The 15,152-nt window shown below is 37.4% G+C and overlaps 1 protein-coding gene across 5 annotated transcripts in view; it reads left to right on the forward strand.

Moving 5' to 3' along the window:
• The window catches only part of spag9a (sperm associated antigen 9a), a 39,129-nt gene that overhangs the window by 2,858 nt on the left and 21,119 nt on the right, over window positions 1–15,152 (forward strand). For 3 of the 5 annotated variants that reach the window (XM_026916332.3, XM_026916338.3, XM_053239218.1), the window contains exons 2-6: window positions 5,441–5,561; window positions 10,598–10,668; window positions 10,908–11,002; window positions 11,880–12,036; window positions 14,312–14,398. In XM_026916332.3, coding sequence (XP_026772133.3) covers window positions 5,441–5,561; window positions 10,598–10,668; window positions 10,908–11,002; window positions 11,880–12,036; window positions 14,312–14,398 — 531 coding nt within the window. The remainder of the gene's footprint in view (window positions 1–5,440; window positions 5,562–10,597; window positions 10,669–10,907; window positions 11,003–11,879; window positions 12,037–14,311; window positions 14,399–15,152) is intronic. The other 2 variants (XM_053239217.1, XM_053239219.1) reach the window with 2 other exon arrangements.

The following is a 15,152-nucleotide window of genomic DNA, read 5'->3' on the forward strand; positions in this document are numbered from 1 at the left end:
CTGTATGATGACAACAGACTATAATATTTAGTTATTAAAATAATAATACTGAATAAAATGGTATGATTTCAAACCGTAATGTATCATTCATTCATTCATTCATTCATCTTCACTAACCATTTTATCCTGGTCAGGATCACAGTAGATCTACATAGTAATAAATAGCTTATTAACATTCTCATTTCTAATATTTGATGTAGTTTGTGATTTCAGTCCTTCCTAAAAGATTTCTTGGTCTTGAGTATGTTGGTAGGTGTGTGTCAGAGAGGAGCTAGATTCCTAACTTTGAATCTCCTTGGTGAAAGGAGATTACTTGTTGATATGCATTAATCACTTCTCCAAGTGTATTCTTTTGACAACATAAGCCTATTAAGGGGATTTATTACTTACGCACTGAGCGAGGATTATGGCAATATGGCTGTCATTTTGTCTGGTTTAACTAGAGGTTTTTGTTGAGGCACAGTTGCTTTTTCTATTTAAGAAGGGTTAATGTTGGGCAGTATAACAATATGATATCACTATTGCAATAACAATAACAATTGTTGTGACTTATTAAAATATATCAGTTAATTTTTCCTCGTATTGCTTGCTAAATATTTATTTTGGTTGATATTAGAAATATGACTTTTCCTGTTTTTCATATATAAAATTGGCAGTGCTAGTTGATACTTTGCTAGCAAAGTTTTCAAATTTCCCATAAGACAATGAGTAGTTTCTGTCATTTATAGGGATGATGAGGTCACTGTTGTATAATTAGGAACATGATGTAACTTCCTTCCTGTAGGGAGACTGTAGTGGGATATTTGGCCAAGTTTTGCTACAATCTGTAGTTTTATTTTGTCGGCTGTGTAATGTAGGAACTTACTGAAGCTTGGTACTATTTTTGCCTGCTTTTTCCTAAGAGAGCCACGTGGTCGAGGTTTCAGTTTGGGGAGTCCAGGCTAACGTGGCCACACTGCTCTGTACATGAGCAGCTTGAGTGACTCAGCAATGAATGTCTTTGCTTTGTCACTCCTTCCAGCTTCACTCATTCATAGTCTTCACAGGCTTACCCAAACTCTTAGTAAAGCAGCAGCAGGCTGGATTCTGTTTCAAACAGAGCTCAGCATGACTGTCAGGGATTTAGATCTTAGCTCTTAGTATGTACTAGACCAATAGATTTGGAAGAAGTGACATATGTTAGATAAAAATAATATGGCATCTCATTTAAAATGACTAAAAATAGATTGTGTATTTCTGATTTATTTCAGGTTTAACCACCATTCAGGTTTATTTCTAGCTATTAAAGACAATTCTGTGATTTTATGTAAAGCCATGTTAGACAAAAAGAGCTATTGCTGAGAACAGCATCCACAGATTGTAGAAATAAGAACGGATTATATATCCCCAATCATGGCAGCTATCAGGACCGGGGGTACAAATAATAAATTTCAGCCAATTAAAAGATCCAGTGTAGTTTGTGCACTTTTTATGTAACATCATATCAAGTGAGTCAAGTCGTCAAACTGGGTGTTTAACTGAACCATTTTGCCAAAATATAAAGGACTGAAATCACAAACTACATAAATATTAGAAATGAGAATGTTATTAAGCTATTTATTACTATGTAGATTCACTGTGATATATATCACAGTGGATCTACATAGTAATAAATAGCTTAATAAGGAAAAAGGCAAAAGGAGATTACTGATTGATATACATTAATCTCTCTCTCTCTCTTTCTCTCGCTCTCTCTCTCTCTCTCTCTCTGTATATACACATACATATGCTTAAACAGTGTCTTATTTGGTGACTTTTTAGTCATTCTGGCTTAAGTCCATTCTATTGTACAAATGTGTAAATGTGAGGAGAGTGTTGCTGGCATGGTCTGATGGTTTGGATCCACTTGTCCCTTTAAAGTGAAGTGTCAGTAAAAAATCAATACAAAGTTATTCTGATGGATTACCTTAATCTTACAATGCAACATTTCTATTCTGATGGGAGTGGTCTCTTCAACAATGACCCTGCCCTCATCTATGGCACGAAGGTTCAGTAAATGGTTTGATGAGTATGATCATATAAACTATTGCTTTCACAGTCACCATATCTCAGCTCACTTGCACACCTATGGGAGATTTTGTACCAATGTGTTAGACAGCCCTCTCCACCACCACCATCATCAAAACACCACTTAAGGGATTCTTTTTGGAAGAATGGTGTTCATCCCTCTAGTACAGTTGCAGAGAATCAACACTAAAGCACACTGAAGCTGTTCTGGTGGCTTGTTGTGGTCCAACACCTAAGCATAAGACATGTTATGCAATATTTTTATTCTGCATGCATGCCCCGTTTGTATGCTTGCTGTCAATTGGACCAGGTTGACAAGCGCATCCTTCTCAATCTCCACCCCTGCTTTGACATCTGCTTTCACTAAACATAGGATTGGCTTAGAATAATAGACTGCTGCAAATACAAACCTGAATGCCCAGACTTGTAATGTGCTTGTTGTGGAAATTCATGCTAGTAATTTTCCAGCCCTAGATATTCTTAAGCCCCTTTCACACAGGAAATCAGTGGTAAATAATTGGTAAAGGGTCAAGCATGAACACAAACTAGAGTCAAAATACTGGTAATGTTGATGCGGCAGTTGGGGCCTAGTACAAGTCCCAGGAAATGATCAGGAGGGCTCATGTGTGATTATAACCTAACACATTGCTGAGAAAAAGGATGATATTATGACGATTATTTATTCAGTGATACTGTAAATATTTTGAGGCAAGTGTTTTAAATCCTTAGCACAGTGAGGCAACAGCTTAAAGTCATCAAGGATGAAAACAAGCTGCTGCCATTTGTAGTAAATACAAAACTCTTAAATGGTACAATAAACTCCTAGAAGGTTAACTTCATTGTATGTGAGATATGTGGAAGGCAAATGTGATCACATTCATCAGTGTAGAAATGTGTGAAAAATGAAAGCTGCAACTGTGAATAATGGCACAAAGCAAATATCTTGCCTGTAATGATATGCTGATAATTCCCCACATTAGGAGTGTGAAAAAAATAGGACAGTTAATATACACACTTAGCAGTGGCCTAAAAAGATCTTTTAAAACTCCTTAAAACCAAGTCTCTAGTGAGACTGCATTACTGCATCTACTTCACATGCTCTTATAATTATATGGCTGTCACATGGAAACCATTTGGAAATCATTGCAACAAAGGCTAGTGGTTAACACTCACAACCTGGCTTGCTTATAATTAGGATAAAAGAATAGTGTGATCTTTTTGGGAAATTAAGGGGTTGAGTTTTTTTGAGCTTAAAGAAACCTCCAGTGCATGTTACCCAGCTCTGTAGTATGGCTTCTGTTCAATACGGTTTGTGTTTCCTGCATGAAATTATTCAAAATGTGTGTAACTGCCTTCCAGCAAAACTTTAAGCTCTTTTGAAGGCATATAAAAATTTATACTGGAGATAGAGACTCGACTTGAGTCACACTTTGACAGACACATGACTTCAGGCGCGTGACATTTCTGCCTGGATAAAAGCATCAACAAAAATGAATAAATTAGGACTGCCAACCCTAATTGCACACATCAGTATTCAGACTACATACGTACCTAACTAAGCGCTGCTTGGACAGTGGTGCATGAGTTGCATCCATGGGAGCTTGATAAAGCATGTCTCTGTTATGACCTTGAACCTAAGATAATTTTCCATGCATGATATTAACTTGAGCAAGGAGCACTATTAAGGCCAACACCACTGTCTGATCAATTGTTGTAAACCACAGCAGTCCAAAAAACAGGAGCAATAGCTTATCTTCTCCCTCAACATTTTTCAGTGATATTCAATGTCATATTAAAAAGAAATGTACAGTAGAAGTAGGTGAGACAGCAAAAGTTGGACTCCAGATGATCCAGAATTTCATGCAACTTTATGCAATGCAGTTAGGGGTTGTGATCAATGACCAACTTGGCTTCGAAACCTGAATCTGTTTGAGCAGAGTGTACAGAGGAGGTGAGAGAGCTGGACAGTCTAAAGATTAAAGCACTGGTCTCTTTAGGTAGAGATGACATTGTAGATAATGTAGGAAACCATTAACCAAGTAAAAATATCCCGACATGGCGATGAACGTTTACGCCAAAAATGTCACTCAGATTTCATTATAGAATATATGCCATTGAGTATCACGTATTAATTATAAATATTGATAGGCAAGTTGTTCAGGGTGGATTTTTCCTCTTAGTGTTAACTAAAGTGTACAGTGAAAGACTTGAGTCTTGACCCAAAGCTCAGAGCCTTATCTCAGACTTCCAGAAAGTGATGTGTGGTCATCTTTTTATCACTCATAAAGTAATATTATTATTTTTTTTTTTGTTTTCTTTCTGCATGTTGCTTTTTTAAACACCTATTTTAAACAGTGTTGCCAATAAGCTGATTGTAACATCTGGCCTGTATGATTTTATTAATTTTTTTATGAATGTAGCTTAAAGTGAATGTGGATATAAAGTGACAAGGACCTTCTGCGTACATCAGTTCAGGTCTTGGGGCAATGCAGCATTTTGTAGTGTTGGTTGTGTGATGAGAAGAGAAAGTGACAGAGAGAGAAGCAGCATCCTGCCATCCTGCAGTCTCACTGAGTCCAGACCTCCGGAATCACTAAATCTGGGAGAGCCACTTAATAGGGAGACACTCTGGGATGCCGTTACTTCCTGATTACATGATCCTTTGTTGTGACGGGCAGAGCTAAGAACCTCTTGGTGTTAGGCCAAAAGGCTTCTCCCAGTGACCAAGTGCTTGGGCTAATCTTTTCCATGTTAAACCAGATAATAAAGGCTTTGTGTTATTAGCATTTGGACTCCACATTTAGATTTTGGTGTTTCTGTTGACCTTTATAGAGAGGAATGAGGCATTAATAGGTGTGAAATCTGATAATGGATTACTTAGGAGTTTCTCCAGTAGAAAACACAAGATTAACTGGCACATCTGATAAAGCAGCAGTGCAGGGTGTCCAGTCTCCTCTGCTGTATTCTGAAAACACTCACTGGCCGTAGGTGGAAACTGGAATTTGAAATCAGACAATAAAACTGCTAAATAGTCTTTGCTAAAAAGTCATATATCCTGTAACTTTTGACCTGCTTTTTCCTTCTCATGTTATGTGACATCGCACATGCAGTTAAAAATGTTGACTTAAGAGGATGCCAGAGAAGACAGCAACTTAATCAGAGACGTTGATTATCTCGAGTACTGAATTTTATATGGATAAACTTATAAACAACACTTAAAGTGAGCCGTAAGCATAGGAGATGAATGCTTGGTAAGCTTATCCTTTAAACTGTGAACACTTTTTCTTTACCAGAGAGTGCATCAAATTAATGGGTTATAACATATTAATATTTAACATGAACATATTAATATTTAACATTATCTCATGTTCATTATTGTGTTCTCCATGAGCAGAAGTTCATCGAGTTTGAAGACTCCCAGGAGCAGGAGAAGAAGGACCTGCAGAACCATGTGGAGAGGATGAACTCACAATCACGCCAGCTGGAGCTGAAACTCAAGAACTTTGCTGATCAGAGTAAGCACTTACTCATTCTCTCGCTCACGCTCTCTCACTCTGTTCCTCCCTCCATGTGTTTCCTCTCAGCCAACCTCATCTATCCTTCTAACTCTGGCATGTTGCACAGTGTTTACAGGTTCTATCAAGCACCACATCTCTAGTGTTGCTGCTATGGTTGGGTGATATGACAATACAATATCGATATCACTATAACTAATTGTTTTTTTTTTTGTTGTGTCAATTGTTTAATTTTCCTTCTCATTCCTTGTTACATACTTCATTATCATGAAGAAACATATGTTTATTATACGGGATGGATATGATCAGTAGTGCTGGCTGTATTAATTTTTACGTATATTAATACACTTGTTCTGATAAGTTATTGTGTCTATAATAACAACTTAAACAGGAAATTGTATGGTGGATGATCTACTTAATAAGAGGATAATAATGAAAAACAGATTAGAATGTTAATAAAAGAATAAAAGAAATAAAAGAAAATCATTGATATGGTGAATCCTTCTGTATGGAGCCATTTATTAGACATTTCTGGAAGGAGTCTCCAGTGTCAGAGCTTTGTAACAGTCAGAGCTTTGTAACAGTCAAATTTCCACGACGGTGGACTGTCTTGTGTGTTGGTCACAAGACAATGTGTGTTTTATAGTTTTATTAACTTCAAGAGAGACAACAAAGAGAGGGTGCTGAGAGATTGACTGTTTATAGCTGCTGTAACATAAGTGATAACATTCCACAAAATCAAGTGTTGTGAAAATGGTTAAACAGTTAAAAAGTATGATACATCATTCTGTACTAAATATTTATTTTATTTGAATTATTAAAAAATGTAAATTATTGTTGGCAAATAGCTGAAGTGTAAGAGATTTTTAAAAATGTTTGGATGTGTTGTCATTGGAAAACAGTCCACTTTGGGGTGGTAACAGTAACTCCATCACATTACACCACCCCGTCATGGATTATTTTCCTAGAACGGCACACCCCATCATGTTTTATGCCTTACTAATCATTCAATTCAGTTCAATTAGGAACCGGAGCTAACTAGGAGCTAAGAGCAGTAACAGGAATTATTCTCATTTCCAAATCTTATACTTGTAAATATAGGGGTATGCCATTCATGTGTTTGTGATATGTAGCTGCAATATTTCCAATAATCAGTCCATTTCTCTCTGTCCCTCTTTTTTTATGCCACTTATTCAGTTGTGAATTTATAACCCCCCACACAGGTATTGTGCAGCTAATCTAGGCTATGACCTCATTTTAGTCACACCATCTTCCACACATGCCCATTGACTCTCACCATCTAATGCAATAAGAAACCAGCCTGCCATGATGTAACAGTAATATAAAAGTAAATGAAACATATTCATTTGTAATCCTTTCCAGCTCCAGTGTATATACACGCTGTAACACAGGTATGATTTAGATTTATTTGCAAGCTTAGCTTCATTCTAGCAGGATTACCGAGTACACTGCATTACTGGTGCATTAAACCCATGGGAAGCGCTTTTGTTGTATGGTGGCTTATTTGGGAATTATAAAGCTCTCATGTGTATTGAAGCGTATACCCACAGGCTCTCTAATATGGTGCTCATGTTTAGAAATCACAGCTCAAAAAAGCAGCTATGTGCGGCAAACCTTGGTAGGTGGTGAATGATTCACAAGAGCTGTATGCTGCATGAGAAATATTTCCCACTGAGTTCATAGTCCAGTTTAAGCATGACCAGAGCATTTACAGCATGCTCTAAAAAACACAGAAGATCCAGGACTATGTAATTATTCTTTTATATTTTATATGTTAAAACATTTGTAACTGAGCTTCCATTTGCAATGTCATTTCTTCATATATAAAAAATTCCCACTCATTCATAATGCAGTTTATACTCCACGTGTTGTTTTTAAAATTTAGACAGGGAAATTTAGACAGCTTCCTGTTACAGCCTGGAACCTGACTTGATTGAGGCTTGAGTTGTTATGGGAGCTGCTGATTTATTCATGTGATCATGTGCAGGCTACACGAGTCCGCTCCATACATCACATCCACACATCAAAGTCAGTCTCCCCGCTGATCCGTCTCTGAGCTAAGAAGCTATAACACATCTGAAAGTGTTATAGTCTGGATTGGTTTGGCTTTTTAGCGTATATTCAGTTTTACCAGTATGTACAGAAGTCTAAATCTGGATTAGGACTCATTTCCACTTAATCGTTGTGAGTTTGTTATGGCATGCATATGTTTAAAGATGTTACCTGAAATGACATGATAAGTAAGGAATTACAAAGAACATCTTACTCTTCTGTAAGCCCTTCTGGGTAAAATGCTGGATTTGGGTTTGTTATTCAGTCATGGTCGCATTTATGTGCTAATAACCCATTCATATGGACAGGGTTTCTCTCCAGACCTTTTTGCATTCAAATGGACTTTTTTTTCCCCTGTGACTGTAGATGTGAAGAGGAGCTCTTCTAGTTTGTCTGTAACTTGAGCATAAACATTCACATTTACACTGCTGTGTGATAAAGAAGACTAGGCTGTCAAATTCCTTTAAAATTTACATTTAAATGTTTATTACTTATAGGATTTAGTATTTAAATACATTCAATAGTATTTTTTTCAATAGTATTATAGTATTAGATTACTGAATAATTCATAGTAATGAATAACAAGCTTTAAGATGAATAACTGAATAATAACTTGGAGCTTGAAGGGGATTTATACTCGCCTACAGCATTCTTTTCTGTTTGTAGTTTAGTTCCAAAAAAAAATCATACAAAAACTTGTATTGTTTTGAATTGAAGAATATTGTATTAGGATTTGGTATTCTAGGGTATTCTGAAATTTTGATCCAACCCCAGACACGGATTTTAATATTAAAGGTAAATGTGTGTGGAGGGCTGTTTCAGCAATCCCACTGCTTCTGCATTTATTTTGCTAGTACCTGTCTGTGATATTTTCTAATCAACTTGCTTTGTCCTATTTTCCAAATAAAAAGCGGATATAAAATAATTTAAGCTACAGTGACCCAGTCCAGAATAAAGAAATTACTAGAGATGAATGAATGATTGAGTAAACGGTGATCCAAGGTACTTGACTTGTGTCCATTGTAGTTTAAAACTTGCTGTGAATATATTCAACCACTGTGAATATATGATTTATGTTTTGTATTTATGTATGATTTTCTTTTTTTCTATAGTTTACTGAGCTTTTTGCACACATCTGCCAGAATTATGCTGAATGCGTTGACATAAAAAAAAAATGACAAGAACAAGACAAAATTTTCATCTATTTATTTTGTTTAAAGCAAGAATTTTAATGGAGTTGTGCTGCACATTGTTGAAGATGTGCTATCTTTCTTTATCTTGTAAGCTTCCTATCTGACCTCCCACTCCACCCGCACGAGAGCTCAAAATGTCCCGCTGATGTATCTGATGCACACCCATTTTCACGCATCATTAAATGAAATCATTTGCCTGAAGAATTTATTAAACAGTTGGCATCCACTGAATCAAGCTCTACCAGCCGCTCTAATCCTGATACTTTATCTGAGGATTTTGCCTTCGGTCAAGCTGGTTAATTTAATTTGCTGGAATTTCACCTGAATAAAAGGATCAGGATTCCTCAACACTCTGGGAATAAATTAAAATTTTACACTCAGGTAGGATAAGATACTCATCTCAAGAGTCCAGCTTTAGCCATTGTACTGGAAATGTTCAAACTGATTTCCACTAGCAGCTTCAAAAAAATCCTTTTTAATAGACTACATAGTCACCCAGTGGCTAAATGGTAGCACTACATTATTCAGAAAGATGCCTATCCTTTCTGATGGCAACTGCTCCATATCAGTGTTTTACAACTTTCACATGATATGGGAGGTGGTGTTCTGATTATAGCTTCCCCTGACTAAAGGAAGATGGGGACGAATATGGATTATCTACATCCAGGGAAACCACTTGTGAATTCAACATTGGCATGCAGAATGTAATCTCAGAACCACTTATTGAATTTAGTCTCAAAGATGGAAGATGCCGAAGATGTTGAATGGCCATGTTCCTCATTGAAGAACTAGAAAGAACTTCTCCACTGAGCACAGGAGCATTAAAAACTGGACCAGTGAGAACTGGAAAAAGGTTTTGGTTTGGCTGGTCATACAAATACTGAGGCGAGCAAGTTATCATTGCTTCAGTGACCTGCACAGTCCTTGGATCTCAACTCTATCTTTGGGATGAAGTGGGAAAGACAATTGAAGTCCAATTGAATTCATGGTGTCCTTGCAGACTGAATGTAATTTGAATCATTACTTGGTTTGCAGATTAGACCGGGGTTATACTAGCTTTTAAATACACGTATGCAATATGGCTGACATGCACATCCTGCATTTATTCAGCACTTCCAACAAAAAAAAAAAGTAACCCATGCACATTGTTCAGTGACAGCGGAAACGGTGGGGGTAGTGTGTGAAGCAACCAGTGCCTTTATTCCTGCCATTTTTTTTTTTGTCAAGATGCACATTATCATAGCCCGTCAACTCCTGCTGTGTTTATTGTTTATCTTGTTGTGAAAAGTGGTCAAAGAAAGAATTCTGGAGATGGTGAGGGATGTTTAAACTCTCACCAGCTCCAAAGTGGACAGAGCTTTTAATACTCCAGATGTGGGAGAGTTAGGCAGGCAAGTATGTGAACAATGCTGCTTGTGTAGCTGCCATATGTCAAGTATAACCCCAGCCTTACTTGGAGTTTTTCAGTGTTTATAAAGACATTACCCCATTTTACCCCATTTTTCCCTACAAACATGAGGTCATACATGCTCACCATTGGCTAGTGTAGGTCTAAATGACAGGTGAGAGAGTAATGCCATCCTTCTTCCCCAGACAGTATGACCAATCCAAAATTTGCAATTTCCAGGTGATAGGGTGAATGCTCTTCTGTCGTGCCACATAAGGACAATTTTAAAACGAGTAGCATCCTATGAGATGATTCTCACCCATTCTCTCTCTCTCTCACTCTCTCTTTCTGTCTTTGTCTTTTTTTGTCTCTCTCACTCATAGTAAGCCGTTTGGAGGAGCGGGAGGCCGAACTCAAGAAAGAGTATAATGCTCTCCATCAGCGACACACAGAGGTAACACACCAGCATCATCTCTACCGTTTATGGTGAAACGGTGAAAGGTTTTGTCCATGAGATATCTGAAAATCCAGTGAGAATGAAAGGATTAAGTGATAAAAATCAAAGTGGTATACAACACCACCAGCTTCACAGACAGATCTGTATTTGAGTAGAGGCGCATATTTATCAGTGCTAATGATGCTAAATGTCTGTTACCAGTTATCAGCAGTGACGTCCTCCTCTGTTTCCTCCAGATGATTCATAACTACATGGAACATGTAGAGCGCATTAAACTCCAGCAGATAACCGGAGGAGAGGTCTCAGATACAGGAACCCTGGGCAGAGTCAGGTAGGATGTCCAACATAAATGCAACAATTATCAACATTCTGAGAAGTTCCTTTGCATTATTCATGTAAGTGGGGATAGAAATGAAATGAATAGATGATAGAAAAACTGATTTTGAGAAAAATAAGGTTTGTAAGGGAGAGCAACATAAATGTCATAGTGCCACATAAAGTGACATATAGTAGCTTGTTTGTTTGGTCTGTTAGGGGTGTGTATAAGGGCAGTCAGAACAAATATCATTATTTGAATAATACAAAGTCTGTTGTATTTCCTGCATGAAAATACATCTTAATTAATGCTTGTACTTCATGGCATTTATTATGCATGTTTGCCTCGCACCTTCGGGGTTGGGGGCTCGATTCCCGCCTCCGCTCTGTGTGCACGGAGTTTGCATGTTCTCCCCGTGCATCGGGGGTTTCCTCCGGGTACTCCGTTCTCCTCCCCCAGTTCAAAGACATGCGTTGTAGGCTGATTGGCATCTCTAAATTGTCCGTAGTGTGTGAATGGGTGTGTGAGTGTGTGTGTGTGATTGTGTCCAGCGATGGGTTGCCACCCCATCCAGGGTGTTCCCTGCCTTGTGCCCTGAGTCCCCTGGGATAGGCTCCAGGCTCCCCATGACCCTGTGTAGGATAAGCAGTACAGAAAATGGATGGATATATGTTGCTATGTAATAAATTTTATTATAATGTAAAATCTAGTCAAAAATCAAATTATGCTGTTGTCTTCTTGATATTTTTGTTCACCTTTCATGGCTTATGTGATATAAATGCACAGTATAGAGGTACTGATGATGCAATGTTCTGTCTATGGCACTATAAAATTTTAATGTCTGTCTATCTACCTCTCTGCATTCGTACCTGGATGTACATCTGTATGCTAGGAAAGAGCGACCCCTCTCTCTGGGCATCTTCCCCATGTCTGGTGGTGGTGGGAACAACTCTCAGCTCCCAGATTTTCTGGGCCGAGCAGAGACTCCAGGGACGGAGGGCTGGAGATTCACTGAACTCAGTCAGCATCGATCGAATGCCAGTCTTAAGGTATTTAAACCTCTATAGAATGCCCTGGTGTGATGCACCACACATAATATATCAATAATATAATATGACAAGCCTCAATGAAGTGAGATAGGATGATAATCTTAAGGCTACAGTACCAAAGCCTATACGAGCAATATGTACATAAGCTTCAGGAAACGTTTGTGTTAGCATGCTTGTGCTAATAAACTGCCAGTTGGTGCTGTGGATCAGAGTAGAGCACTTGGCATTTGTAATGATGTGGCTTTGAAGATGAAGGAGGGAGCAGGAGAGAGGTTGCTCTATGATGTTATAGTACACCCCGTGTGAGGCTCTCTACATTTTCAAACCATTCACACACTTAGATGCCTGTTAGGGCTGCAAGAATTCATCTCTTTGTATTTTCAAAGTCACACACATAGACACACACACACACACACAGTAGAATGAAACATAATCGGATATCTTGAGGGTAAGTATCTCAAACCATGTGACACACTCACTCTCACTGGCTTTTGAGCTGTATCTATGTCTGACTTCTATTTATGCCTGACAAAATATCCATGTATACCATACAGAAGACCTGGGCAAAGGAGTTTTATAAAAAAAAATTTTTTTTTTTAAAGAGTAGTGATTCCTCTGAGACAATGTAAGCTGCAAGCTTCAGTCTGGGTTCTTCTGTCTGGTGGTTACTGATGCTTAAAATGCTTTCATATGCATGTCAATAACCTCAAACACATTTGGGGTGTGTTTTGTCAGTGTGATGGTATACTGTGGAAAGGAAATGGGAAATAGTTCTAGCATTAATGATACCTCAAAATAATGGGTATTACAAAAAAAAATTGAGAAATGCTGCATGATGCTAAAACCATGGTGCCTACTTTCTGAAGAACAGATGAAGTACCGTGCAAAAGTCATAGGCTCATGTAGAAAAGATGCCGTGAAGATGCTTCCAAAAGCAATTCCATGAATATTCTAAATATCAATTATTATACTGTGAGGTAACTAGTAAAATATGGAGGAATATTTTGTACTCTATTAAACAAATGCACACATATACAAATTAATATTGTAATGTGACAATTAAGAAATAATACTGCTACAGTGAAAAGTTGGCAATAAATCAATAAAAGATCTGTCCATCTATCTATCTATCTATCTATCTATCTATCTACATATTTATTTATTTATTTGTTTGTTTGTTTGTTTATTTGTTTGCAAAATTATTTTTATGACACTTCATACATTACCCTGTGAAATTAAAATGGTCACTTTCTTCCATCAGAGTTGGAGGGTAGGCTTTGACACACTCTGTGTTTTCATTGGTACATCGATTTGATTAGCTTTGTGCATTAGCCTAACTCAGTATGGCTGCACTCAGGGTAAATGTTTACAGCAATGTTTTGCAAGAATTAGTGCAAATTGCGTTCAATAAAAGTGTGACTTCTGAATTAGTCAGATAAAATATAACTTCTGAATTATGTTTTCATCTCATTAAAAACGATCTGAATAACTAGAAAATGATTTTCAACACTGATAATTGTGTAGTCTAATGATCTGCATTTACTGTCCAAAAATGCAGTGTCTGAAATAAATGAAATAAGACGAGGGTCATGTCATTCAGTGTTAGCAATATAATTGCAATATACAGTACGTAAACGTATGTAATTTACATTATACTACATCACTGTTAAAATCACAACACGATTTGTGTTACTTCATTTTCTGGAACAGTGCGTCTCTAAAAGAAGGTAATCACAGGTTTATATGAATGCAATTTTTTAATACATGATTTTTTTTTCTGTAGTAACAGCTTCTTCACAGGGACTTTAATGGTGGACACTCAATATAATGCAAGGCTAATAGTAAACAGATAAAAAGATGTTGGTATTTAGCAAAGAAACTAATAGCTGACATGTTGAAGCTTTCTGTAGGAGATGTTTATAATAAGTTTTGTTACAGTTTTTCTTTATTTTATTTCTTTCTTATTGACACTAATACACAAGACATAAAATAGGCATCAAAGACAACAGTTATATTACAAACCTAGGGGCTCTAAGACTTTTGCACAGTACTGTGTACTAGGCCAAAAATCAGACATAACTTCATTTCTATGTTTTGATAAACTGATTGAATGGTAAGAAGTCCTCTTAAAGTCCATCAGTTTTCCTAACCAAACTACTCATCCAGTTTAGGAAATGAGAAGCATGTGGTTGCTATGATATACCCAAAACCATGATACTGGATTGTACAGTTATCATGCCACGAATCATGCTTCACTTGAATTCTCTTCCCCAAGCAGCTGGAGGCGGAGGATCCTCCACAGAAAAGCGAGGGTAATAGTGCACAGGAGGCTTGGGGGAATATGCTGGCAGACGACTGTAAGGTAGTTGGCTCTGTAACAGCCGAGTGTGCGCAGTCCATTTCACCATCATGCACCGATGCTGAGTTTCTCGTGCAGCTTTGCAACATCCACTTCTCATCCTGTGTTGTGCTGAATGCAACCATTAAAGTGAGGAGTATGTGTAGTTTATGTGTAGTTCAGAAGAGATTAATTGGACACTGATTACGTTTACATGCACATCAAATTCCGTTTAAGGTCTATATTCGGGTTGCAGCCCTATTCCGAATACGAATAATGATATGTGTACAGGCATTGGAATATTCCTGTACACATGGTTGTTGTAAGTATGCCATTCCTAAATACCTAGCTTACAGCTAAGCATCTGTTAGCACCCACAGTTCCTTGCGGACTGAGCATGCGCATATATCTCCTTTCAGTGGATTTTCCGAATAAGGTGTTTAAATGCAACAAATTTATGATTAAAACAGGCGTATTCCAGGGGTGGGAATCAGAATTTGGGGAAAAGAATATTGTCTTAAGCTGAATCGTGAAATCAGATTGCAGTGTTTACATGATTCAATAATAATTAGAATATTGCCAAATTTATCGGAGTATTTGATGTGCATGTATGTGTCATTGACAAAAATAAGATAGGAATTGGACAGTTTGTCCTCTGGCATAGCAAATTGAAAGTGTTTAGATGAATAGATTAACTGATGTCCCATCCAGAGTGTGTAAAGTGGTTGCTGTAGATGAATGAATGAAGAATGTGGTTGCATACAGCTTGTTTCCAGTT

This window comes from Pangasianodon hypophthalmus, chromosome 13, assembly GCF_027358585.1.
Source record: "Pangasianodon hypophthalmus isolate fPanHyp1 chromosome 13, fPanHyp1.pri, whole genome shotgun sequence".
Classification (NCBI taxonomy): Eukaryota; Metazoa; Chordata; class Actinopteri; order Siluriformes; family Pangasiidae; genus Pangasianodon; species Pangasianodon hypophthalmus.